General features: G+C 33.6%; 1 protein-coding gene across 6 annotated transcripts; it reads right to left on the bottom strand.

Moving 5' to 3' along the window:
* Positions 1 to 130: 130 nt before the first annotated feature.
* Positions 131 to 27,899, bottom strand: LOC112464793 (neither inactivation nor afterpotential protein C). 6 transcript variants are annotated; one of them, XM_025031992.1, is made up of 24 exons: positions 27,790 to 27,899; positions 21,507 to 21,771; positions 21,172 to 21,353; positions 17,906 to 18,010; positions 12,782 to 13,173; positions 12,595 to 12,685; positions 12,105 to 12,200; positions 11,834 to 12,019; positions 10,991 to 11,179; positions 10,715 to 10,914; positions 9,834 to 10,174; positions 9,498 to 9,708; positions 9,254 to 9,395; positions 8,537 to 8,995; positions 8,010 to 8,293; positions 7,538 to 7,797; positions 5,465 to 5,533; positions 4,841 to 5,019; positions 4,332 to 4,552; positions 2,264 to 2,364; positions 1,878 to 2,113; positions 1,261 to 1,439; positions 1,097 to 1,181; positions 631 to 942 (listed from the first exon to the last, which is right to left on the bottom strand). In XM_025031992.1, exons 2-24 carry the CDS (start codon positions 21,730 to 21,732, stop codon positions 631 to 633), a joined length of 4,746 nt encoding a protein of 1,581 aa, XP_024887760.1. In that variant the 5' UTR covers positions 21,733 to 21,771; positions 27,790 to 27,899. The 6 variants fall into 6 exon arrangements, with proteins under 6 accessions (XP_024887767.1, XP_024887760.1, XP_024887761.1 ...); XM_025031993.1 differs by having other exon boundaries at positions 21,507 to 21,757; XM_025031994.1 differs by having other exon boundaries at positions 27,794 to 27,899.

The raw sequence follows: 27,899 nt of genomic DNA, 5'->3' as shown, positions 1-27,899 counted from the left end.
TATATATTTTATAATTAACTATATTGGACTTTTACTTGTATTATATTTAACAATAATGGACAAAGTAGAACATTTTTAGAATATTTGTTTTTTTCGTATTAATATAGAAAAATGATGTTGTCATTACTTTTTATAATTTGTTAAGTACTTATATATATATTTTTTATGAACACATGCGCATTAATCAGTACTATTATAAATGCATAATACGCTATTTATAATTTAAATTATTTATTTTGAGTTATATTGATATTGATTTATAGAAATGGTTATTGGTTATGATTTATATTAACAGAGAAATAATATTTAACTTTCTACAATAAATAAATCGCAAATACATATGTCCTTAATTCTTTTAGTTGTAATTATTGATTTGTTTAATCAACAATTTGTCACGACGTCAGTGATTTCATTGCGCTATTTGTTATAGATTTATGTTTTTATTAGACGCAATCTAAATATGAGAAATTGGTTGCATTACTTTTTTATCTCTACTAAATTTTAATTAGCGATCTTTCTTCTTTTCCAAATTATAGTCCTAGATATGATAAATACACGAAGAGAAATAATTTGCTTAAACATAAATGCAATTAATTGATTTTGATGCAACTAATCTCTGGTTGTGAGTTTTTAGAGGTCAGCCACGTAGCCTTTGACAACAATGCCCGGTGCTATCTCTGTAGTAACACTGTTTTTTGCGTCTTCTTTATTCAATGCTTCCGTATTCTCATTCGCGTATTCCTCTGACATGAGGATCATTTCGTTCGGACTCCACTCTGGCGAATCTTTACGACTATCGCTACTCTTGTAGACAGTATTTGATTCGTCTAAATCGTTATTGCGGTGATAAGATTTTGGTACTGATTCTGATGACGTGACGCTCTCGTATACGGGGTTACGTTTCATCGAAGCACGCTGATGAGGCGTTTTCCGCAGCATCGCCTAGAATAACAACCTGTTTTGAAAACTGCTTTTACAATATGTAAATTTCTCTGAAGTTTGTGATGTAATATTCTCATTTTTAAAACATGTTTGGAAAAATATATATACACGTATATAACCGTGATTAAAAGAATAAAACAAACTGAGATATTACTTGAAAGTTGAATGGTGGTGCATCGTCATTTTCATCATTGTTGTTCCTGCGTCCGATCATTTCCAATTCTTTGATAGCATTTACACTGTAATGGAAAAAAATTATGTTATGAAGAGAGAATTTATTAATATTGCTAGAAATTTCCATATTAACGATGAATGTACCGAATATCACTGTTAATATTGCGATTATTTCTGTTCTCAAACTCCCATTCTGTACTATTTTTGTTTTGAATGTTTGATTCATAATTGTTGAAATTGCGCATTGCTGAGGGTTGCGTTCGATTGACTGGTACTGGTGGCGATGATACTTTCTTCCTAGTGTATCCGGCGTCGATGTTGTTCTATATATAAATTATAAGTCTTTATATATGTGTAGAGTAATTAAAATTGGAAAATTATTGTAATTATGTACTGTAAGATAACATCTCAGTATTTTCTAAAGCATCGCTTATTATCTTGAAGAAAAATATCGTAGGTACTATAAACTTTGATTTATAAACAAGCTGTAATTGCAAATTGAAAAATTATCTTAAATTGCACATTAGATATCTAAACAAGTAAAATTTCATCTTTCAATTAATTTTACGTGGAATTTGCTTTACAGAAAAAATTTTTATTTATTTAACGTTGGAGATTTTCGAATTAAAACGAAACTTGAAATAATAAAGGAAATTTCAAGGAAGAGAAATCGATATCTCTAAGGAAATACTTTTAATGGAAGTAATTTTTAGGCGTTCAAGGTATATACATATATGTTATGTGGTCGTGTAATAACTCACATTTTGTTGCAATTTTGCGCAGTAAGGAGTATAAGATTCGGAAGAGTGTGTGGAGTTACGTTTATTCGCAGATTGAAAGCCAGAAATGTTACGGCGGGGTGGCTCCTTCGGTGGACACTGAATCGGAACATTCGGATCCCTGGTGAATAGAGTGTTGATTAAACTTTGCTCACCGCTGATCGACGAACGATGAAGAGGTACGCGATGTGGCGAGTTTGTTGTTTGTACCTCGATATCTAAAAAAATGTATCATGTTAGAAAAGAGAAGATGATATAATCTCACAAATAATATATGATAAGCTAATATATGACAAAACAAATTTATAAAATTTATTAATTTAGGTGTTTAGAACTCTTCAGAATTTCTTTGTAGCGAATTTAGATACCTCTGGTGTGAACATTTTTGTTAGCCCAGGGTACGGTTTGTCTACGTAACGGTGCATCCCAGGACTCGTGCTCGTCGTCGCTTAATGTGGATGATATAGACCTGCGAAAATGTCTTTTTCAGTTTATCTCAGTTAAATTGTCGAATTGCTTTCAAAATTCCTACTTTTTTAATAGCAACCACGCGATATGAAGAATGTATGTATGCACAAGGTCGAAGACCAGCATGTGAAAAAAGAAGACAAATAGTACTGCACAGAATATCCAGAAATGTACATACATAAAGCACCAACAATCTTAATTATGAAAATTACTATATTTAATAACAATTTCTGTAAGAGTGAATTAAGTCATTTTCTGCATATTTTTCCAAGTTTCGTCAAATGACTCTCCTGTAATATTTTCTTTTCGTTGATTTCGTATTCTTGAAAATCGACTATATTATATCTTACGCAGAATTGATTTAATTCTATTTATTCTTATAATTTTCATTAATTTTATTTCTATTGTTTTACCTTTATTATATATTATAGTATTTGCGTCTGCACATTTGCAAGTTAAGTTAAAGGATATATCCACAGGAAAACAATTTTTTATTTACATAATTACATATAATATGTCCGTATATATAAAACAATATAAATATATATATATATATATATATATATATATATATATATATATATGTTTTCTTTCTTTTGTATAATGTCTGTTTGTAATGAGAAAAATAATAAGAACAATAATTTAAAAATAATGAAAAAAAAAACATTTATCTTGTTTTTTACAGAAAATAAATTGCGATTAAGTTATACAATATTCTATATAATCATATTTTTTATATATTTTATATTTTTTTTACCATTATTATATTTATATATGACTATACATAAGCAATTTTTTCTTATTTCTCATCATTATTTTTTGCAAAAAAAAATAATGCAAAAATTATCTTCGATTATCTTTTAATTCTTTTTTTTAATTATTTTTCTTGCATAGATGAACAGAGATTGTACAAAAGAAAGCAAAATATATATGTATATATAGGTATATATATATATATATATATTTTTTATAATAAGTTAGATATAAATATCTATATAAAAAATTTTTTCTCAAGATAGCAAAAAGTTAAAATAGTTTAAATGTTACGCGCGTCTTGTAATCAGCATATGCGTACAGGTCAAACGCGCATCCGCCATATTGGCGACAAGTTCGCGCCGCGTCGCGTTGTAAGAGGTCGAACTCCGGTATACCGTCTCACGTTTTTCATGTCTGTTACTCGTTAAAAGTGTCAGTTGCTCGCGAAGAACTGCAGGATATATCGGACAAGTATTGGATAATTATACTAATTCACGTGAACGCACTGCTGTTTCTGTGGTTCGCGATATTCGATTTCGCTCTGGAGTTGCGAAGGTTACGACGTTTTGTGGTCGGCACATATGCGCACAGGTCGAACGCGCAATGACGCGCATCCGCGTAGGCTGGCAGCGTCTTTCCTGCTTTTTACGACATTCGACTTTTCTTTGGTGTTGCAGCATCGAGAGACGGAACGGGGTAACGGCGGGATAACAGTTGGTAAGTAAATTTCGTCACTTTGCTTGTATGTCTAACCGATTTTACAAATTTTTATTGCGTATATTCATTAAAGACTTTATGACTTTTAAAGCGCAATTTTTTCGGGTTTGAAATGATTTTACCATAAAATAAAAATTTCCTCCGGATACATTAAACAATATCTCGTTTTTTTTTAAATTACTTTACATGTAATCTTAAATGTTAAAATTTTTAAGCATTCAATAGGATTATTGTATTAAAAAATTATTGCAAATTATATCTTATCTTAATATGAAGGTTATGTCTTAATTGATTATTATTATTATCTCTCTTTCAAATATCTATTCATGTTCAGTGAATTAGTCACTGATTCACAGTATTATTCACTGATTCAGATTTAGAGAGTATATGGTAAACTTATGTTATAGTTATCAACATTTTATGCGTATCTCTGGTACATTTTTCTCATTTAGGTTCTTGTTACGGGCTGTTTAAAAGATGTTTTAAGTAACTTACCCTGCACGTTTAATGTTTACGTTTGAAGGATCATTCATGTAATTCGTGTCGAAATACGGGAGCTCTTGTTGCATATTGAAAGGAAGTTTGTAGACTTGAGGTGGTTTTACCTCATTTACGTAGGCATCTATTTTGGCACTTGGATCGATCTTTTCAAGGGATACAACATGTTCATTCATTTTTTCCAAGGCTGCCACTATCGATTGATTGTACAGATGAACCTGTTACACAAATACTTGATAATTTATTTATACTCTTGGGTGTAAGGTTTTAATAAAAATTCGTATATTGCTTTATTTTATAATTAAAGAAAAAAATCAAGAAACTTGGTATAATAAAATGTAAATTGGTAAATATTGTTAATCATTAATTTATATTTTAATTTGTTTTTAAAAAATTTTTTGAAAAAAATGCTTGAAATTCTTGATAACATATTTGTTTTGTATTTAGAAGAAATAACAGACTGAAAGAAATTAATCTATGAATTTTATTTGAAAAAGAGATAATACCTGTTGCGATAATTGCACAAAATCTTGATATCGGGCTGCACGGTACCGTAGGAGGACTTGGAACACGCTTTTCGATCTCCATTTGCTGCAATAGAATTTGATGAAATCTTTCGTCTCTTGACTCATTTCTTCCTTGAGTAAAGGCCCCATTTCTTTTCTTACAATATGTCCTCTGTATGCTGAACAAGTATAATAATGAAGTATAAGCAACTGATTTATATAAATGATTATAAAATAAATATATTACATAAATATTTATAAATTTTTTGCGACGGGTTGTTAAACGTTTAATATACAAATTATAATTTATACCTATACATTGGCCGTTTAAATAACACACATTTAAGCTCTTATAAAATTTTTTCAGGTTGCATCATAAATCCTGCTATATCTTGCACATTTTAAATTTACAAAAAAATAAAAACATTTTTTTAATTATTACATATAAGATTCTAAAAGAAGATAATTTCGTAATTGTAAAAATATATAATTAAAATATGAGCGCCAGGATTTGTTCATTTGGGAACATATTGTCGTGAAAAATATGTAAAGTATACGTGAATCACATTTTACATAATCTTGATCCTTGGATCAATGTTATTTTCTATATATTTCAATACCTACTTTTCTGTATCATCAATGCCGCTTTTTCTTCAGTAAGTGAGTTATTTCTCTTGATTGACGCTTTCTTTACTAAAACAATGCACGTTATCGATTGAAACATTAAAAAATTTATAAAGGTATATATATAATATATATGGGGCATTCCATGCCAACTCAACCAATGATTGTCCCCAACCATTTTTGATTTGGCCGAAATTTTTTTGTGTTTTTGTACTGAATAAAAGTAGCTTCTATGATTTTTCTAGATTTTTATCTCTATTCATACTTAAGTTATGGATTTAAAAAAAATATGCAGTTTAAAATTTGGAAAATTTCAAATGCCTGTAACTTTAAGAAGAAAAAGATTTTGTAAAAAATAAGGTGGTCTTTCTTTTCTTTTTTCACTGTACTTTTCGAAGAAAATATCGAAAAAATGTTTAATGGGCAATATGAGTGCATGTTTTTTTTAGGATTTAAGTAAAAAAATGTTTGTTTTTCTCAGTGCGACGATTTTGATTTTTTTCAAAAAAATCTTAAATTCTAGACTTAATTTCGAAATTTTTAAGACGTATAAGAAAATGGGATTCCAATAACTTTGATTTTTTAAGGGACTTTTTCTTTATTTTTTTTCCAAAAATAATTTTTTTAAAATAAGATAGACTCTACCAATGGCTATCAAAAAATTTGATAAATTTATAGACAGCAATCCTGAAATTTCGATCTATAGGTAAAGAGAAAATTCGAATATTTTCTATTTTTTAATTGCATTTTTACTTATTTTTATTATTAAATTTTAATGGGATATTATAAATTGGTAAACTTTAACGGTTAGCATGTAACAATTAAATCATATAGTTAATGAAAAAAACACGTATATTATCTGTGAAAATAGCAATCAGATTTATTTAAAAATAAAATAAATAAATAAAAATCAAAATTAAAGAAACATAAAATAAATAATAAATATATCAAAAAATTATGCCATATTATATAACAACGTTTATACTATTTATTTATTTTTATTTTTTAAAATTATTTTATGTGATTTTACATCATTACATCAAGAGAATATTTTTACATTTAAATTTCCATTGTTATTAGGTAAAACGCAATGAATTTTTTATGTGTCCGGTATAGATTTAACACGACTTGAAAAATGAAGAATTACTGAAACGTTATATAATATGGCATAATTTTTTGATATATTTATCATTTATTTTATGTTTATCTTTAATTTTGATTTTTATTTATTTATTTTATTTTTAAATAAATCTGATTGCTATTTTCACAGATAATATACGTGTTTTTTTTATTAACTATATGATTTAATTGTTATATGCTAACCGTTAAAGTTCCCCAATTTATAATATCCCATTAAAAAAAGTAATTTAATAATAAAAATAAGTAAAAATGCAATTAAAAAATAGAAAATATTCGAATTTTCTTTTTACCTATAGGTCGAAATTTCAGGATTGCTGTCTATAAATTTATCAAATTTTTTGATAGCCATCAGTAGAGTCTATCTTATTTAAAAAAAATTATTTAAAAAAAAAAATAAAAAAAGTCCCTAAAAAAATTAAAGTTATTAGAATGCCATTTTCTTATACGTCTTAAAAATTTTGAAATTAAGTCTAGAATTTGTGAGATTTTTTTGAAAAAAATCAAAACGGTCGCACTGAGAAAAACAAACATTTTTTACCCATTTATTGCCAATTAAACATTTTTTCAATATTTTCTTCGAGAAGTACAGTGAAAAACGAAAAGAAAGACCACCTTATTTTTTACAATATCTTTTTTCTTCTTAAAGTTACAGGCATTTGAAATTTTCCAAATTTTAAACTGCATTTTTTTTTTAAATCCGTAACTTAAGTTTGAGTAAAGATAAAAATCTAAAAAAAATCATGGAAGCTACTTTCATTCAGTACAAAAACACAATAAAATTTCGGCCAAATAAAAAATGGTCGAGGACAATCATTGGTTGAGTTGGCATGAAATGCTTCATATATATTTATTTATTTATATATGTGTAATATACATTTATTAAACTATAAATAGTTGACAAATCGCGATTTATTCGATCGGAAACTTACTTACCAATTTCTTTCTTGATATTACACATTTTCGAGGCAATATTTTTACGCGCTAGAAAGGCACGCAACATGCATTGAACCTTTATGATTTTTTTTACTTGAGTTTCATATAAGCGCGATAAATATTCCTCATTGTAGTACTTTAAGAAAACCTTGGTCTTGCCGATAATCCAGCCTTCCATTTTTAATCTGATCAAAAGTAATCTGCAGTTATCTTTCGTCATCTCTACCGTTTCGTCAAAGTCGAAGGCTAGAAACTTGTATCTGTAATTAAAAACAGCGGTCTTTGCATTTCATAAAACGAAAACGTACATACATGTAATAGAAAAGTATTAATTGTTGCTGGTTGTGTATCATATTATTTCAACGAGTTCTTATTCATTTAGCTTATTATATTCAAGTCAATAAACACATTATTTCTCTGCAGCTTACTGTATTTAATCGAAAATATTATTTTTATAAGACAATTGAATTACCTTCGAAGAAATTCTTGGAACGGTACTCTGTATGGATACCCGCGTCGTCTGGCTTTCGCGGTATCAAGAACTGCTAACGCCCTGATTTGTTGTTTGACGATTTCGCGGTAAAAGCTGCGAGGAGCATCCTCGAGATCGGAGCGTATGCATCTGACAAAATGTGTGCCGCCCACGCCTATCGCGAGATTTTTCAAAATTTCGAGACTCGTCGCTCTGAACGTTGACGAGCATGTTCGCATCTTGCGCGACTGTGAGTACTGTCCTCTGGACGCAGTGTTATATTTCTGTTGAATTTAAAAAGAAAGGTTTCGTTATGCTGTAAACTAAAGGATTACTTTTCGTGGAAAGTGTTTTGTCTTCAAGTGCTTTTAACGTTAAAATTAACGTTTAAAATAAAGAATGCTTCGAATTATTTGGAAATCGAATTGATCAAATAATATCTGTCATTAAAATTAAAAGATAGGGATATTAAATATATATCTTGAGATATAACAAGAGATATGTCTATTTGCAATCATTTCACTTACTCGTAACATAGAAGACTCTTGCATAAGAGCACTCCATTTCTTTTTCGACGTCTTCTTCGCCGCGAGACAATGTTCGTGAACGATCGTCAGGTTTCCCGACTTGGTTAGCTTGTTAGTGAACATCTGCTTGACTGCATCGTGCGAAGAGAATCTCATCGTGCCGATCATCTCCGGCGGTATGAAGTCTCGATTTTTCGTGGCAATTTCGCTGGCGTCGTATATCAGCTTACCGGTGTAATGTGTGACCGTGAACTCGTGCGAACTCACCGGTTTCACGTGGATGCCACGTTTATGTTCTTTAATCCTCTCGAGAATATACTGAGCGTCTTGCATTTGCCGTGAAGCGTCATCGATAATGTGAAAGAGGCCAGCTTCTTTGCTCATTAGTTGATCAACCGCTTCCTTATTATCGTAAAAGCGTAATCGTTGCATGGGTATATCCTCCTCTTCTTGTTCTTGCTGAAATCGTAAAAGAGAGTACTCAATACTTCTAAATTCTTTTATTTAGTATGTAATTGTTAATAAATTTTTTTAGCTTATTGCTGATATGATTTACAGCTATGCAGAAAGTTTTTATGATTGTAACTTAATTAATTCTAAAAGACGCGAGTGGATTTTAATGTAATAGCATATATTCAACAGACAGAGACTAAAACAAAATCTTATAAATTTGTTATGAGCTCATATGTTTTAACATATTATTTATTAGAAATTTACCATTTCCCAAGCGAATACTCTTTGATTATAATAATATTGCATTTGTTCGTTTAACGTATTCACCAATAGTTGTTCCAGCCGATTTACTGAGAAACATTCGAGTCCAAAGTGATCAAGGATGCTGATGGAATATTTATCGCCACTGAAGAATAAAAATAGAAATTAAAAAATTATCGATACAAAATCTTTATTAATATTTTTATTCTTGTGGTCTGCATTTCCATGAAATCTTCGCGTAACTTACTAAAGGCTACGAGTCATTGAAAGTTTATAGTTAATGATGTTGATTATCCAATCTACTAAACGCTGATAAAGAGTGTTTGCTAAGACATCTCGTGCCTCTTTCGCTTCTTCGCAAGTGTGCTTCCTACGTATCGCTGATCCCTTCACGATCAAGCAGTAATTAACGAGAGCCCAAATAAATTTCTTCGAGTCCAAGCCAAGAAGTTCTGCCACTGCGATTCGAAACAGCTGATTAGTTTTTACATCTCATGAACAAGTAAATATTTTAACGGGATTTAATATACTAAAATAAACCTCTCGCATTGACGAATTAAAGTTTTCGAATTCAAGTTTTTACCTCTGTTAGCAATTTCGCTGTTGTCCAACTCAGCCTCTCCGTTATTGCCTTCAACGAATCGAATCTCTCCGAGCATCAGAATGGCTGCGAGAATTTTCCAAATAGTCTCGCAATGCTCTTCCATATCCATAAACTTAAAACAATCCCTAAGTTCCTCGAGTCTAACCGCGTTGTTTTGCGGATCATTTCTCACTTTGAACGCTCGTTTTTTTTCGGTGCTTTTATCGGTTATTCTGAGGTATCGAAGTTTTCTACCACTTGGTAAGAAATACGTTTTCAAATTTTCTGATGCCTCGAGACCGTCGTAAAAGTAGTAAAAAATATGAAAGTTTGATTGATTTCTGAAAAAATACTTTTTTGTTATGAAATGCTTTTTTTTTTAGCACATACTTTTGCGAATGATTATTTTCTATTTCTCGTTTTATCATTTTTAATATTAATTAGATTATTATTACAGTTAATTAGAGAAGATGTCATTTTCGGTCGGACTGGATCTTGCTAGTCTAATAATAATATTTCTGTGAATTTTGTTTTAATTCGATTATATTCTAATTTATTTTATTATTTTTATTATTTATTTTTATAATTCATATAATTTTATTATTTTATTACATTATTTCTGTATTTTCTCGAATTATGTAAAAAAATTATAAGAAGTATTGCTTATTTCGGTCATATATGCCTGTATAATAGTAACCCGTTATACATGGGAATATAGAATGCAATATATATTCTTTGGTGCTTCATACTTCAATTTGTGCTATACTTTGCAAAACTGAAAATCTCTAAAAGATTAGAGATCTTCAGCTAAAAGACTCAAAGTCCGCGTAGCATATTATGTTGAAAAAAAAATAATTTCTTTCAAGGTAAGTAAATTATACCTGTCGCGAGTCGAAACGCGCCATTTTTCCAACTGATACAGCCACAATATTGCCCCCGATGCTTTGCCGGTTGACCCGAAAGTCGTCTGTATTTGCAATATGCATCTGGTTGAATTAGCATTCAGCGGTGTCGCCGCGTTTGCAAAAGCATGAATAATTTTTATAGCTCGCAGCACTCTCGCTCCGGTATCGTGCAGACCCTGAAAGTAAAAAGATGTAAATAACTTTCCTTGTAATTTCGTTTATATATCGTTAATACGGTCGCATCGAGCTCACTTTTCCGAGGAACATAAGATGCTCCACTAGATGCAGCATATTCGTCGTTTTCCCGGAGTTACTTTCACCGGCTAGCAAAATGTGCTGAGCTTCTTCGTTAAGCATGACATCTTGAAACGCGCTATCCGCTACGGAATAGATATGGGGAGCATTATCCGATCGTGATTTGCATTGATATTTTGCGTGATGCTGCAAATAAAATTATTCATGTTTTTGTTATACAATTTATAATGGTATATGTAGTTTGCAATCTTATTATTGAACACACATGATTGACAAGTTTCCGTTCTTTTATTATAAAATAGCACTATTTGATGTGCACGTGAAATTACAAATAAAATCTGAAGATAAATCAAAAAGTATATAGGTGTAATTTCTGCAAACTGATTATAGATACAAAAATATTGCATTGACATTTTGCGTGATACTGCAAATAAAATTATTCATGTTTATGTTATACAATTTATAATGATGTATGTATAGTTTGCAATCTTATTATTGAACACACATGATTGACAAGTTTCTGCTTTTTTATCATGAAACAGCAATATTTAATATGCACGTGAAATTATACATAAAATCTGAAGATAAATTAAAAAATACAACTGCATTTGTTATTTCTTGCTAATTGATTACAGACACAAAAATATTGCTTGTAAATTTTAATGTAATAATTATTCTTGTTTTTTCAACATTTTTTTATTACATTAATATTTTTTCTATCTGTTATTCTTTAATGATGAAAGTTTTAATATTGGTTTCGAGAAAGAGATAAGCGCAACGATGTCATTTTGTTAACGATTAAACTTTGTCAGAAAATCGATGTTCTAACATCAGACTTACGTGAACACCGTAAATATCGTGCTCCTCGTTCGGGTTGAGTATCAATAAAATGTCGCCGATAAACGTGTGATATTCACCTCGCCGCAGTTTCTCGCGAAGTTCGTCCAAGATGATGTCTTCAGTCAGGATATCCAGTGCCGCTAAGTCCTCCATGAACATTTGTTCCGGTGGCTCATCCTGATGAATCTATCCAGCCAATTAAGATTTTCTTTTAACACATATAAGTCCATCATTTGCAGTTCAGCTTGTGTTTTTTTGCGCGAGTCGTTACCTTCAAGAAACCTTTACGAACTATCGATTCCGCTTTTCTTTGTTGTCTGCCCTTCTCCGAGAGATCCATTGACAGCGCTTTGATCTCTTGCGTCAGCTAAAAAATCATGTTGTGTATATTTAATCTTTTGATTTTCACAACAATTTACATCAGTTGATTATTACATCGAATATTTGCAGACTCTAAAAGAGAAAAGACAGATCGAAACTATATGTGCCTTATTTATAAGATGTTATGAAAAGTTATGGAAAGTTTAAAATAAAAAAATATTTTATTAAAGATGTTAATTACTCTTAATGAAAAATAAATTTTATTATTGCAATTTCTATTATCTTTAATAATTAATCAATCGAGTTTTAAAACATAAAAAACCGAATTTATGCATTTAGGAATTTTGATGGCTTATATTGACAACTTTATAATCATGCGCTGTACCTATAATCTGCCTTTTCTAATTCATAGTCTACGTTGCATTGAAATCGTATATTACAGGATAATCGTTTTCGGGTAGCTCCGACAGAAAGGGATGCTCGATGATCTCCATCATGTACGGCCTGTTCTCGGGATTCTTTTCGAGGCATCTGAAACGGACGTGTAAGCTCTCACGTTATTTCGTTCGCGAGTTCGCGACGTTCGTTTGTAATAAAGAGATTTTCATATTCTATCCGGTCACGTACTCCGAAATGAAGTCATTGAAATTCTTCGACCAGTTGGCGGGTCGGTAGAGAGTCGGCGGTGGATTCCGGACGATCTGGAAGAGCGCGCGAGTCGGATGCATGTCCTCGAACGGTGCTTTGCCGTCGGCCAGTTCTATCGCCGTGATGCCGATCGCCCATACGTCGACTCGGCTGCCGTATCCGCTGTCGGCTCCGCTGTCTTTCCCACCAATCATTTCTGGCGCCATCCAGGACGGTGAGCCTATGTAGGTGCGCCTTTTTTCGAGTTCGCTTTTCATCGTTCTCGAGAGCCCAAAATCCACTAATTTCACTTCGCCTTCCTTCGTCAGAACGATATTGCTGCCACGGACATCTCTGTGGATCACGTTGTGCTCGTGCAAGTGGATCAAAGCCTGAGAAAGAAAACACAATGTGTAATATCTGGTTTTAGTATTGTCGTTGCGTACAAGATCTATTTTATGAAGTTGAGAAATTATTATTAATAAGATTTAGAAGCACATAGACGAAAGATTGTTAGAACAGTTAAATTATATTCTCAGGGGGAAAACTTGTTATACGTGTTATTAATTTAGCAATAGAGAGAATATTTGGTGGTGCTAAAGATTTTTTTTTTAATTGAAAACTGCAAAGTGCTATAAATATTATATAGCACTTCGTGCAATGTTCTGAGATCGCAGACTCGAATTTAAGAACAACACGAACGTAGTATCTTCAAGATACGGCGATGCAGAAGAGAAGTTGGCAACTCGGCACCTTCAGCGTCTTGCGAGAATCATCTTTATAGATTTACTGCAAATTGAACAATCTATAATTTGTGGCCGGCCGTGCTCACAGCGCGTAACAAGCGCGGGTCAGTGAGCAGTTCCGACGTGGCATGGGCACGAAATCATTAATACCTGGTTCATCAGCAAGTCGCTTCAAAGCCACACTCTGAAGCTAAAGCTAAGCTACCTTGCGAAGTGGCTCATTATAAACGCGGAATTTTTCATTTATTTCCCGCGGATCTACAATTTATTTTTAATTTATTTTTACGTATATTTGATAATTTTTTTATTAATTAGTTTTAATTAATCAAAGAATACAATTATTTTTGTCTCTGATGTAAATTTCCATTTGAGTTCTTCGTATATCAGGCTTATTGATGTCAATATCAGACAATAATGATAAATTTGAATTATTTATATTAATGTTTTTTAAATAAATTTATGTAACAAATTATTACTTGTATGAAATTTATATTTCACTGGATAGTGCATTCGACGATGTTTCGACAAATAAGACAGAAAAATAGGAAATACCGCTAATGAATGTTCGTTGACCGGGCAGTACATAAGAAATAGTTACAAGGGTAAGGAGGGAACTTTCAAAGGACGAACGAATTGTTAATTGGCGGATAAAGATTAAACGGGATATAACGATCGTGCAGAAGAAGCATACTGGTAGTCTCCATTCGTCTCTCGTTCTTTATCCATTTCCCGTGCTCTCTTTGTGTTTCTGTTTCGAGCACTGTGCGCGCTTGCTGCGCACTTCTCTTCGCGGGCATTTATTTTGCGTGTAATTTGCCGGCATTAAACGTCAGCGTGGTCTGATTTACCGCACGAGTGACCGTGGACGAATCGCTACCGGGCCCATGGAACACGTATCTGCGAGGAAAGAGCATAGAGGAGAGAACAGGAGGAGGAAAAAGAAAGAGAGAGACGGGAGGGTTGCGTGCAGTTTCCAAGGTGGAAAAGGAACGGCGTCGGGGCAATCGGGGAGGTGAGGAGAAAGGGCGGGGAGCGCTGGAGCCCAGTGGCGAAGGGCATCGGATTGTGCGTGCACGGGGCATACCCGAAAGGTAGACCCACATAATGATTTAGTGACAAACTGCTTGGATCGTAAATATTACCGCCGTGAGCCATGAGCCACTCGCGAGAGAAAGAATACTGGGCCCATTACACGTTGTGCCCTTTCGCCGCGCTTCCTCGGTGAACTTATGGGGGAAGAAGTGGTTTTCGAGAGAAATATCTTTTTCTCATTTGATGAGAAAACCTTCGTCAATCAATGATACTGCATGACATTTTCGATCGTTATAATTATTATTATAAACTTTAGAATCAGAAAAATTTTTACACATATTTACGTATACCCATGCACAATTACATATGCCTTCTGTGTTATCATTTATTTTATTATTTATCAAATATAAACCCATTACCTTTTCTTTACAATTTTATTTTGTTAATATCAAAAATAATATTTCTTTCCTTTTTTATCCCATGATATCCTTTCAAGATTTAATAATTAACTACGCTGCACTTCTTCCTGTTAAATATATAAAACTATATTAATATCTATATCTAGAACGTGTTACAAAAGTGTCAATTAACTGGAAATCAACGGTTGTCGATTTATTTTAGCTTACCTGCATACAAGGGAATAATCAATTTGAATTTAATGCGTTTGTCATTAATGTATGAAAATTGTTTAATGTAAACGGGAATATATGTATATGTTTTCTACGCTGAAGAGAGTGCAGACGATGCTGTAATGTAGTCTTGTTATTCCTGTACTACTACTCGTTTATCTTGTACCGGTGTACGGACTACGGAATAAACGACAGTAATGATATGTTTTAAGCGCCGTGACACTTATGCTGTATTAGTTATGACACTGTGCTGTATTGGTCTATAGTTACGATGTTGTAGTTGAATAATCATAATATATTATGGAACAGAGGTACAGTCAATAGATAAATCTGTGTGGATAGATAGAAATTATCATATTATATTAACAAACAAAAACAAATCAGTTTTTTGTATTTAACTACATAAAAATCTTCGTTTCTAATTACTTCTTCGTTATTATCTGAAGCTTTATTTTTAAATAAAATTTCTCTTCTGGTGATTTTTTACAATATCGAAATAATAAAATAAAAGACATATCAAAAAACTGTATTATTCTGTTGATCAAATAAAATATTATTTATATCATAGTAATAAATAATATCGTTTGCTGATTAGTTTAATTATTTTGTTCTTCCAAGCATTTGAAACACCTGACGTCTTTATTACAGCTAATTTTATTCTGCGCGCGCATAAATGATAAATAAAGAAATAAATAGTCAAATGCAGAGACGTAATGAGCAAGGAAAAATCAGTGACACACGAACAAAACGGAAATGGTCACTTAAGTTTCATCCTGTGGCGTGCATCGGTCATTCGCTTTTTTCGATTCTCGTCTTTATTTTCCCGTCTATATATACATGTGGCTTCTTAAGTTCGTTGAGAAATGAGCACGATATCCTCACCAATTATCCGACCTCCTAGGAGAAACCGGAATCATGGAAGGTAGTATCATTGTAAATAAGCGAATCCGTTTTCCGTGACCATTAACTATATTAAGCAAAATCATAGCAATTTATGAAACCGAAGGGTGTTTAGCTCTTCGTATCCCATTCCTCCTTCACCTTTTTCCCCGTTTTCTTCCTCTTTGTCTCCTCTGCTTTTGTTTTTCTTTATTCGGGTGTTGTTTGAATCTCAGTTTGTGCTTTATTTACGTCATTTCGACTGGGTTCGTCATCCACCACATCAGTTTTTGCTTGTTTTTTTCTCGAAACTTATGGAAAAATTAACGGCACGTACGGCTTACGTTTTATGATTGTCGTAAACCAGGGTAATTTTCAATTAATGCGGCGGTTTAAATTTATTGCGATGTTAACTATATTACTCATTAATATTAATAATGATCAAAACAAAAATAAATATTTGTACGCTGGTTATGAATTACGCGAATTCATTAGGTTATTGCCTTGTTATTGTAAATGAGATAATTAATTTACTTACTTACTTTTTATTAAGTTAATTACTAATTTATTTACATAGACAGTACAAAGATATATTTTTTCTTTTTCCTTCAGAATTCATTATTATATAAGACTGAAATAATTAGTTCGATATTTTCAACAAAATGCATATATATACCCCCCTATATGTGTTATAACATTTTGATAAAAATATTGAATTAATTATTTCATTTTTATAGTAAAATACATATGAATTAATTCTGAAAGAAAAATTAAATAAATCTTTTTACTGTTTATATCAAGAAAATTTGTATACAACAATGGAATTAAAATATTTTGTCAAATTCATATAGTTTACAATATTTTTATATGTGTGTATAATGGCGTGTCATTATTCTATAATTATTCGCGTATAATCGTTGTGTAAATTTTTATTTCTGTAAATAGTTCTGCAACATCCCCCCTTTAGAATTTCAGTCATTTATCGCATAGTTATCCTAATTATGAGTCGTATTTTTGTAAAGTCGCGAAATACCCCGCTTTTTCTGTGTCTTGTAATTGCACAGCGCGAACATACTTCGGCGCCAATGCGTTTTCTGTAATCAGAGAGGTAACCTGCCGCAAGATAAAAGCATCGTCGGGACATACCATCGAACATAATTATATCGTAATAACGCGACTATTGCCGTGGCTATAGATCTACCTACTATTATCATTTCTGTCGGTTCACCAGTGCGCGCTCTGTCATGCAAGTAATATTTATTACGCTCTCTGTATCAAGAAAGGGAGGAAGGAAACAGAATGACGAGGGATAGCGAGGGGTACGGTGAGGGGTAGATTGCGGCACAATTTTGCTGGACATTCCGCGACGGCCACCTTTCTCAGCTACCGACTCATATACCTTCTCGTACCCGAGCAAAAACTAATTACCTTGCTCGGGCTTACCTCTTTTCGGTTAGTCAGATATATTCGCGTTATAACATCAATGATTTATTATTAATCTTATGTCTTATGCAAAACGTGCCACTTACCTAGGATCTTTCGATCATTTATCTTCGTTAATTAATTTGGTTCCTGTTGTATTATGTTTTTCTAAAGGATATTTCGGCGACTATCTACAGTGTTACTTTAATTTATATAATGTCGTTTTAGCTATACTGCCTACGAGTGAGTCTTTTACGTACAAGACATGGCAAAATAATAATGTAAATAATACAAATTGAGAAAAATTGCATCATAAGAAAATATTGCGGAATATACCATTCAACAATATGATGTATATCTCGTGTAAAAAAGTATATATATCATAATATATATATATTACGTAACAGGAAACTTACCCTGATCACTTCCCTTAAGATGAAGGCAATATGTTCTTCTCGTATTCTTTTGTCACTTGCGATCATCCCACGAACGAGATCCATGACTGTTCCACCTTCGCAGAGCTATAACATATAAATAATGCCATGTTGTTAGTTATAATTATAATCATACCTTTGAGCTAAAAATAACCTAAGTTATTATAGATGAAAAGAGTTAGCAGCAAAATTGTGCTCATTTATTGAATTTGAGCTTAAACTCGTCATAAATGTTATGAGCGATTCACCGCTTATAAGATAACTGTTGTGTAACAATTGTTAACTTTTTTTTACTTATGATGTAATTGTGTAACATGAGATTGATGTGTTAATTGAAATGCCATTCTAATTGCGGAAGTAATTTGAGTCGGTGGACGGGGGTTTAGAATTAAGTTTTATGTGTGTGTGTTTGTCTTCCACAAGCCTTGGGGTAAAATATCTGTACGAAAACTTCCACTCTGGTAATTTCTGAATGATTCTTTATTTAATTATAGATTTTACGAAAGTTAATTCAGGCAGAAAAAGACTCTCGTAATCCATTTCTCTAGAAATTAAGCATCTGAAGAACTTATAATCAAAAAGTGTAATAAACTTCGCGCATATGTCTACAATTACACGAAGCGTGCGGTAATTATGAGTAAACGTGATCCAACGCTTCATATATTACATTACCCTATATAGACTGTCTCATGTGAATCACGGATTGTAACAGATTCAACTCTTCTCTTTCACACAGATTTAATACAGATTTTTCCAAGCCTCATGCTTTCTTCGTTAAATTAAAAGTTTGATTGTTTTCATAGGATTATATTTTTATAAAATGTTCGCTTGAACATTATATGTTATTTAATTGCGATTTAACTTTAGCAAAACTGAACGGTTCTGCGTTCAGTTTTGCTAAAAATTAAATTGCAATTAAATAACATCTTATTCATATGTGACGATGAAGAACCTCTTTCTCGAATTTTTCCAGCAGAAGTATAGAGTCACGCAAGGTTTTATCGGGGCCTTACATTCGCGCCAATAAAACTCGCTCGATATGAAATATCACCGGCGATAAATCCTTGCCACATTGTCGTTGCATGTCTCTTTCTCTTTCTCTCTCTTTTCCTCTTTGAGATCTCGGCGCTCGTTTCTGCCTGAGCCGACTTAAAGCCGATTGACTTACAAAACTGCTATTTGGTCCGCGCTGCACCGTCGACGAGATGCGTCTCCTTTCTACCGCTACAACAGGCCTCCGCGGCCTGTTGCGCCTTTATTGCTTGTAATCTCCGGCAACGAGCAATCAGCGAGCTTAACGTTAGCGACCGGCGACTCATTACGTTTCTTCGTTGCGCATACTTAGCCCGTCTCCGAGGCTTGCACGCGAATTCGCTTGCCGAAGTAAATCGTGAGATTCAGGCGAATCTCGTCGTTTTTGGCGTGTTCACGCGTCGCCTTTGAATCTGTGCGAGACGTGAAGGCGAGAGAGAGGATTGATCGAGAATGTGGGTGGTCGAAGTTAAAAATGTATAAGAAGCTGCTTCGTGAGCAAATTAAAGATGTCAAATATCTCGATAAAGAGATATTCTCAATATAGATATCATAATATTATAATGGTAGCTTAATCGAAATTATGTGTATGACTAATATTTACGTAATTAATTACTTTCTAGGTTTTGGAATATGCTTTTATGCTTAAATCAATGTTTATATAATAGATTTACGTAAATTAAACTATTCAAAATTATTGTAAAGAAGATCATTGAGTATATATGTTACGGGAAATTTGATTAAATCGGTTATTATGCATAATGACCGGGCAATATGCATAATTCCTGCTTCTTTTGGGACATTTAAATAATAAAAGCAAAAATGTTCAAATTAATCAAATTAACCGGTCATTATACATATTTTCCAATGCAAAATGACCATTCAGCATTGGAAAATATGCATAATAACCGGGAAATTTGATTAATTCTTCTCTATTAATCATTTTGACCAAACAAATTGGGAATTATCCATATTGGCTGGCCATTATGTATAATTCCCAATTTTTTATATTTCCCGTAACATATATATCTCTCTTCTTTCTTTCTTTCTCTCTTTTTTTATTAAATTAAATCTGATTAATAAAAAAACTTGAACTGATAAAAAATAATATTTTCTTCCATATTTATAATTATTTTTAAATTTTACGTTATATTAAAAATATATTTCACATGTTTTCGTGACAGCATAATTTTCGGAGTTTACGTAAAAAAAGTATATCATGTAACTTTAGAAAGTTAATGAAACAATTTCCTTTAAAAACATTTCTGTTTATTAACGTGTTCTGAACGACAAAGGCGTGGCCGAAAAGGTCCCGATTCCCGAAACAACTCGGCGGATTTTCGAGTGCACGTATTACGTCAACTCTATCGTCGCTTTATCCGAGATAAGTAATAATGTTTCGGGCATCACATACCGCGGAGGTCCGTCCGTAAATTAAAGCCGCGACGGGCCGAGCCTCACCTGCGTACACGAACGAGTTTAATGATTGTTTAATGGGGGCGCGTGTGTCGTAAATTATCCGTATATTCGACGGTCTCAAATGCTTGAAATTGCCTCCGGGTTCTGAGCACGGGTATACAGGCGGCAACCCGCTCTTTCTCTCCCTCTCTTCCATTGTCTTCCTTAAACCGCCATCATCTTTCGTTCTGCATCTTTGACCCGTATTCTCCTTTTTTTCCTCTGTTTTCTTGTTGAAGAATTACAATATGTTAAAGGAAACGCATTACTGCGAAAAATACCGCGGGTATTTTGCGCGGCATCGATAGGGACTTCGTTGCGATTTCGACCTTTGGGTACAGTAATAAAACTGATTGCAACAATAATAACCGTCTTCGAACCGATCGAGTCCATAAATGCCCATTTACGTCTCTATACGTCTTTATAATATCGTATTTTAAAAATATGCGTATTGCAAAATATATTGGGGACATTAATGTATTAAAATAATCATTTTTTGAAGAAATTAAAGAAAACGAAATAAATATTGTTGACCCTATTTCTATCTTTATGTGATATATACTTTAATAAACGATGAGATAAAAATAATGAGTTTAAGAAAGGGGAATTGTGAAAATGTTAGTTGGTGCCTTTAAATTTGCAATATTAATTACTTTATAGCATGTAAGATATACTTTCATAGTTCGTGCTTTATACAATCATAAATTTTTAGATTTCTTTACATAATTATCTTTATAATTTTATTATCTAAAGTTTACCTCCATGACGAACCATATTTCGTCGTATTCGGCTTTCTTAGTTGATCGTCTGCGATATATTCCGTAGAAATCCGGTAGATTTGAATGACCGGCGAAATCACGAAGAATATGATACTCTTCTACAATTAGGAACTGCGTTTCCGGCGTGAGCTTTTGAATCTTAATGGCAACTTTTTTATTTCCTGAAACACAATCGATATGTATATTTATCTTTGCGTGTGATTATTCTGCTGCAGCAAGCAGCAGTTTTCCCATGCTTCTGTATCTCGCGATTTATATTTTCATGGTTTTACACGAATTTCGTCTACATGAATGTATATCCTTTCGTTACGTACCAGCTTGCTGATCAATCCCTTCGTAAACATCGCCGCATATGCCAGTACCAATACGATCCTTCAGTTCATATCTCTTTCCTGGATCCTGAATACTATTCAATCGTTTAAGAGTCATAGATCCTGTGTCCCGGTTTTTACCCCGATTTTCCATTTTCCCCTGCTCATTTCGGACGTTATCGTGAAAATCGTTACTTTCTCGTTGTTTTCCATAACCGTAATCGTTCATTTTGCAGGTAGATAGTGTCTGTCACCTGAAATGTGCATGCTGGAATAGAAACCGAAATATCTACATATATAAATCATTCTAAATAATTAACAATGATTAAAACATATGCATATGCAGAAAAAAGTATTTTGAAAAATAACTCTTATTCTGCGAGTAATAGTTATTTTTATGCAATTAGCGATTCAAAAATTTGAGACAATATGAATATATAAATTCCTTTAAAGTAAATAAAATATTTATTTTGTGGGATAATTAAATAATTAAATGCATTAATTTTAGTTCGCATTAAACAATATCATTTAATAAGAACGATAACAGATTATATTAAACTCGATATTAAAGCTTCGATGAATTACTTTATCAACCAATGTGTAGTTTTTGTAGTACATATTATAGTAATACAGATTGTGTCATATAAATTTATGTATAGTTTCTTTTTTCAGAAAACTGATACTTATATATGGATGTGTACGTCGATGATAAAGAAGCTGCTCTTTTACATCCTCAAAGAAATCAGGATCGATATCTTCTTCTTGTGATCAAGTCGCAGGATCGAGGATGACTCTTCGAACGCTCTTGGAATATTTTAAGAGACGTCAAGATTGGGTCGGTCGAGTGTTTTAGCAGCCTTCCCCCCACCCTTTCTCGGACCACAAAGGTGAGTGCTAATTATATTCTCTCTCGAGTGCCCCGTGAACGAGTGGTAATCGCTAATTAGTACCTTGCTTCCTGAAAGCTTCGGCGGGCGTTGCCGAAGAAGGATGGGGCGAAGAAAGGATCGGAAAGGCGTCGTTGGCCGCGAACCTGACTCGCATCTCTGTCTGTTTATCGATCGTATGTTTTAATCGAATTATACAAAGCTTGCTCGTTGAGATTTAATCGAATTCTTCTTACATAACCAAATTAAGACGCGTCTATCAAAATTTCTCTCAGAAGATTATTTTTCTTAATTCGCGAGATATGGAATAATTATAAAACTTCCACGGTAAATTTATTATTTTTGTGTCAATAAATGTTTGCAATTTACCGATAAGATGGAATAAAACAAAATATATTATTATTTGCAAATTAATTATTTGCATATTATTATATTTTGCAAATATTGTTGTATAAATATAGGCGCTTCTTCTAAAAACAATTTCGACAAATTAATTCATAAACTTACCATTTAGTCATCAATACTAATTGTAAAGCTTGTATGGTTATTTTGTGACTGTTTCCTGGTACAAAAAAATGTACAGGATGGATATCTAGTCTATTTATCGCACACATATATTACGGTTTACATAAAAATATTTTAACATTCACCGCTAAGCGTATTTTAGTTGAATTTCCATTTACGCCGGATTAAATGATTTTGTAGAAGAACAATAAAATACTTAATTTATAGTGTTGAATTTATAGTATTAAGTTGCACAAAAAATATGATATATGAAATTTATTTGACAATCGCCCCATGACAATCACTGATGATTGAAAAAAAACTCAGTGTCAGTCACCAGTAACCATTCACCAGTCATAATGGTGTGTGTGTTAAACGTGTGACAGCAAAATCACGCAATAAATATTTTTCGTATATCTATATATTAAAATAGCAAAGAATCTGGGATAGTAGATAGCCAAGAGTTATTTTTTTTTATAATTAATGTTAAAATGTTATTTTCTTAGCTTACGCTTTAGCATAATCCATTTACGAGTTACTCCGATTGTTTTCATTTCTCTTCTCTCTAAGGACGCAGTTGATAAGCTTCATGAAAGTGTGCCGTTTCTAATCGGATTATCATTTGGTTTCAAATACTATTACAACAAAACGTATAATCAAGATTTCATAAATAAAAAAAAGATTTCATAAATAAATAAAAAGATATTTTCTTATTTTTTCTTCCTTAAAAGTTTAATTTTAACTTTTTAATATAGAAGAACGCGTTTTATAGGATATTTCTTTATAATTTTTGTCTTTTAGTAATTGTGCATCTTCGAAGATGCGATTATTTCAGTTAATTTAATTCTGCTTCGTTCATTATCGCGAATTAAGCGTCACACCTTCGAGTTCCTATAAAAAATTAATTTGCTATTTCTCGACACGTATCCTTGGATCTTCGCGAACTTGTATAAATCCCTAGCTATGCACAGGTCGGCGAGAAAATCACCGAGTATGCAGGGCGAGAAAAGAGAGGAGTCACGTCGTTAGCCAATTCATTTATTCCCGGTAGGTCGGCGCCCGTCCGGCATAATCCGTCGATTTGTCGGCACGGCGTGTCCCGTGTAATGCCGCTTCTTGCCGCTTGTAATCGAGTCGGAGGAAAGGAGAGCGACTCGAGCGAGAGGACGGCGCGTCACTGACTATATGTGAACGGCCGTAAGAAAAGTCACTCGATCCGGAGAACGTTCACAGTTCCATCCTCCATCTTCTCCTCCTCCTCCTCCTCCTTCTGTTAACTCCCGGCGCTCTCCAGGATCTTCCTGCCTCTGTCTCTCTGTCTTTGCCACCTTTCCTCTTCGTCCTGAGCTGATCCTGCGTCGCCTTTCTTTCCGTTTTGCACCGATGCCGGTGCAAGTTTATTGATACGGTGGGGCGCTAAATTATTGATGCCCGACTGCACGCCGCGAGACAAACGAAGAAGGAAAGGAGGAGGTGGACGTGGACGTATCCTGTGATTTCAGAAAAAAGTTTTCCGCGTCACTCGGCCCGTCACCGGTCTTCCCGCCGCTCGCTTCTCGTTGCCTTCGGCTCGTCCTCTTCTGCGTATTAAACAAGCGAGGTGAACTCAAGAGCCCGTGCTCTTTAAAAGGAAGGAAGAACTGTGGGACAACGAAACGCACATTGTGAGAAAGTTTCGCGCGATATGTATGAGGAACCATTGCGAGGTATGTGTTAATAGGGATGAGTTCACAATCTCTCTGATCTCTCTGATCTCTTCTGACTTGGCTCCTTTCTGAGAAAATGATACTTGTTCTCCGTTTACGTTGCTTCCATGGAAAACCGATTTGAATAATCGCTGCTTCTTGAAAAGTGTTATTATTGCTATTATTAGATAAATGCTGTTCTCGATTCTCCGTAAGTTTCCAGCGTCGCTATTGCTAAGAAGATTACCATAGTGCTGATTATGTATTTTTTTTTTAAAGATGATGGCAATTGGTAAGGCCAAACCCAATCCATAGCATTCCAGAAATTGAATCTAATCGCGTTGAGTAACTATTGATTAGTATATATCGGTACGCGCAAGGTGTAATTGCCGCAAGGCAACCGCTGATCTGTTGCAACCTCCATTTGCATTTCCCACGTGATCAATTGACTGATTGACTCATGCAACGTATAGAGATCAATAGGCTTCTCGACATTCGTTTCTGCGTTTCTGCGAAATTCGTACATTCGCTTCTCCAAAAAGCAGCTGTGTGGGAAAGTTGATATCTGCTGGGCCTCGAGGACGGTCGCCTGCCACAGCGGAATGTTAGCACCGCGAATCCCTGGGAAGAAACGGCAACGGTAGTAGAGTGGCAGAAGAAAAAAGAGGAGGGAGGGGGACAGGGGACCGAAAACGAGCGTCGTCGCTCGGGTCCGACCAGACTCGGGGACCTCGGGGACCAGTTGAAAAGGGTTCGGCACTCCTCCCGCTGGAAAGCACCGCTGGTGAACCGCTGTGACAAGTAGCCCGCTCGCTTCTCTCCCGTGCTCGTGCAAGAACCGCGCACTTGCTGTGTAGCGGCGGTATAATCGTTTATTTCTCTTCCTTTTTCTCGCGAACAATTATTATCATCGCGATTGAAATGCCCAGAGAGTTTTCGCTTATTTTCATAATAGATCTTGGATATATGGTAAATCCACTGCTCGAGTGAACCTGTGTAAAGTTAGCACCCTATTTTTGAAATTTTGAAATTCTAAAAGTTGTTTTGGGTTGTTCTAGACTTGTTCTAAATTGTTCCAGAAAATCAATTTTTTAAAATAAAAATGTTTGTGGAAAATTAATAAAAACAATTTTCTAACCTGGCGCCTTATTTTTCAAAAATCGAACTTTTCAAGGTTGTTCTAGGTTGTTCTAGTTGGTCTAAACATTGTTTCAAAATATTAGTTTAATTGGTCAAAAACTTTAAAAGATATTGAAAAAAAAAATTTTGGAAATAACAGTTTTTGGCTATTTTATTCGTAAATAAAATGACTTACAAAACTGTTGATTTAGAACATATTTATAACCGCGAACAAGTCAGAACACGGTTATAAAAATATGTTCTAATCGACAGTTTTGTAAGTCATTTTGTTTACGAATAAATGGCCAAAAACGGTTATTTCAAAAAAAAATTTTTTTTTAAATATTTTTTAAAGTTTTTGACCAATCAAACTAATATTTTGGAACAATGTTTAGAACAACTAGAACAACCTGGAACAACCTTGAAAAATTCGATTTTCGAAAAATGGAGTGCCAGGTCAGAAAATAGTTTTTATTAATTTTCCTCGAATATTTTTATTTAAAAAATTTGATTTTGTGGTACAATTTCGAACAAGTCTAGAACAATCCGGAACAACTTTTAGAATTTCAAAATTTAAAAAATGGGGTGCTAATTTCACACAGGTCTCGAGTGACGTATCAATTCTTTAAGGTATCGCGAAGTTAGCGCGAGTTGGTCCTTTGTTTTATTTTCCAAGTCGCTTTTTCTCCGTCTTTTTCTAAAATTCTCCCTTTGTGTAGTTTAGATTGTACTTATCTTTCGTTTTTGGTGCAGGCATCCGCAATGAGGCAATCGCCGCGAACACGCGTCAAGTCTTTTCGCATGCTGCGGTTCGAACTACTCGCGGCGTAGAAACGCGTACATCTCGAAGGCGGGGCTCTTACGCAGTCCTTTCTTGCTTCGCGTCTTGTTCCTTTTATAGATTCCCAGCGATCGATGCTTTCGGCAGATAAAGTATCAGAGCCTGTTTGTAGAGTCCAAGCCTGAGGTGTTGCAATTCTCGCGTTCTTGTCTCGAAAAATTGTGGCGATTGTACGCTATTTTCGTCAGCGGGCTAATTGATACCAAGAACCTGGTCGCTTGGTCTTCTCTTCGCCGAAGCTCATGTAACATATTTAACCTCCCGGTGTATTTTTTGGGTTCGCGCGAGTCGCGAGAGGCTCCATCTCGGCCCATCTTCGGTTTTTTCTTCTTTACTTCATTCTTTCGTTTCAACAATGTCGATGTCAGAAATGCCAATACGACGGACATGCGATGTTGCTTCGCTTGGACACAACCTGTTATGAAACCTATAAATGAGAGATGAATACTTTCGTGTATCGCCACACGAAAGTCGTATGAATAATTTCTCTTTCTTAATATATATCTTACCATTTTTGTAGCAAAATATGACAACTTTGCTTCAATAGCACTTGCTATTGAATGCATTTTACGAATGATGTTATATTTTTTGTTTCACTCGTTATAATTATTAAAATACTTTCTTTATAGGTTTTCTATATACTTAAAAAATTAGAGAATAGAAACTACAATACGTTGTTATACATGTTGGAATATGCACTGAGAAAAAAATGTTGTTAATTTGACTAAACTTGTTTAGTTGTAGTGATTTGTTTAATGCAAATATTAATATATTTAAATCAAATATACGTGAGTAATATCAAGAAATTCTGAATCCATTTAAATATAATATTTTTTGAATTAACAAATGTTAGCTTGACAGCCCGTGACCGCTGCATTTAGTTGAATCAAATAATATTTCTTTGAATCAACGATTTTTTTTTCTCAGTGTGGTTAATATATTTACTTCATTCATTTTACACAATATTAAAGAGAGGAGATCTTTTACGTAATTTCTTCTTTCTAGTAGAAAGAATAAAAATGTTTACCTGCATGTGTCGTAAATAACTTAAATAAGATCAATTGCGACACATTTTATTTAGTATTCCAAGTACCGATTACACTATCCGCACGTTACTCTTCGCCGTCACACCCGCCACTCCTCGACTTCATCATTTTTCGTGTATGCGTGACTTTTCTTCACGGCTCTCGCGTCCGCGATACGGTAGGCGTGGTGACGACGAGAAGAGGATGCGCGAAAATTGTACTTACTTACGTAAGAGACGCCGCTCTCTCAAGTCGTCCCGTGCGACAGAATTCACCTCTAATTAAAACGCGTCTAGCAAGTCGTACAGGCCCCCGCGGCGTTCACCCTTGCAGTG

The sequence above is a fragment of the Temnothorax curvispinosus genome, unplaced genomic scaffold, assembly GCF_003070985.1.
Source record: "Temnothorax curvispinosus isolate PA1 unplaced genomic scaffold, ASM307098v1 QBEX01014594.1, whole genome shotgun sequence".
In the NCBI taxonomy this organism is placed as follows: Eukaryota; Metazoa; Arthropoda; class Insecta; order Hymenoptera; family Formicidae; genus Temnothorax; species Temnothorax curvispinosus.
This window is presented reverse-complemented; position numbering and strand designations above follow the sequence as displayed.

Excerpts from the sequence above, each read along its gene's own strand:
- LOC112464793 (XM_025031992.1), bottom strand. The coding sequence starts at position 21,732 with ATGAACGATTACGGTTATGGAAAACAACGAGAAAGTAACGATTTTCAC. Across the intron at positions 5,020-5,464 it reads GGCATTGATGATACAGAAAA|CATACAGAGGACATATTGTA; the intron begins GTAGGTATTGAA and ends ATACTTGTTCAG. Across the intron at positions 1,440-1,877 it reads GCGCAAAATTGCAACAAAAT|AACAACATCGACGCCGGATA; the intron begins GTGAGTTATTAC and ends ATTTATATATAG.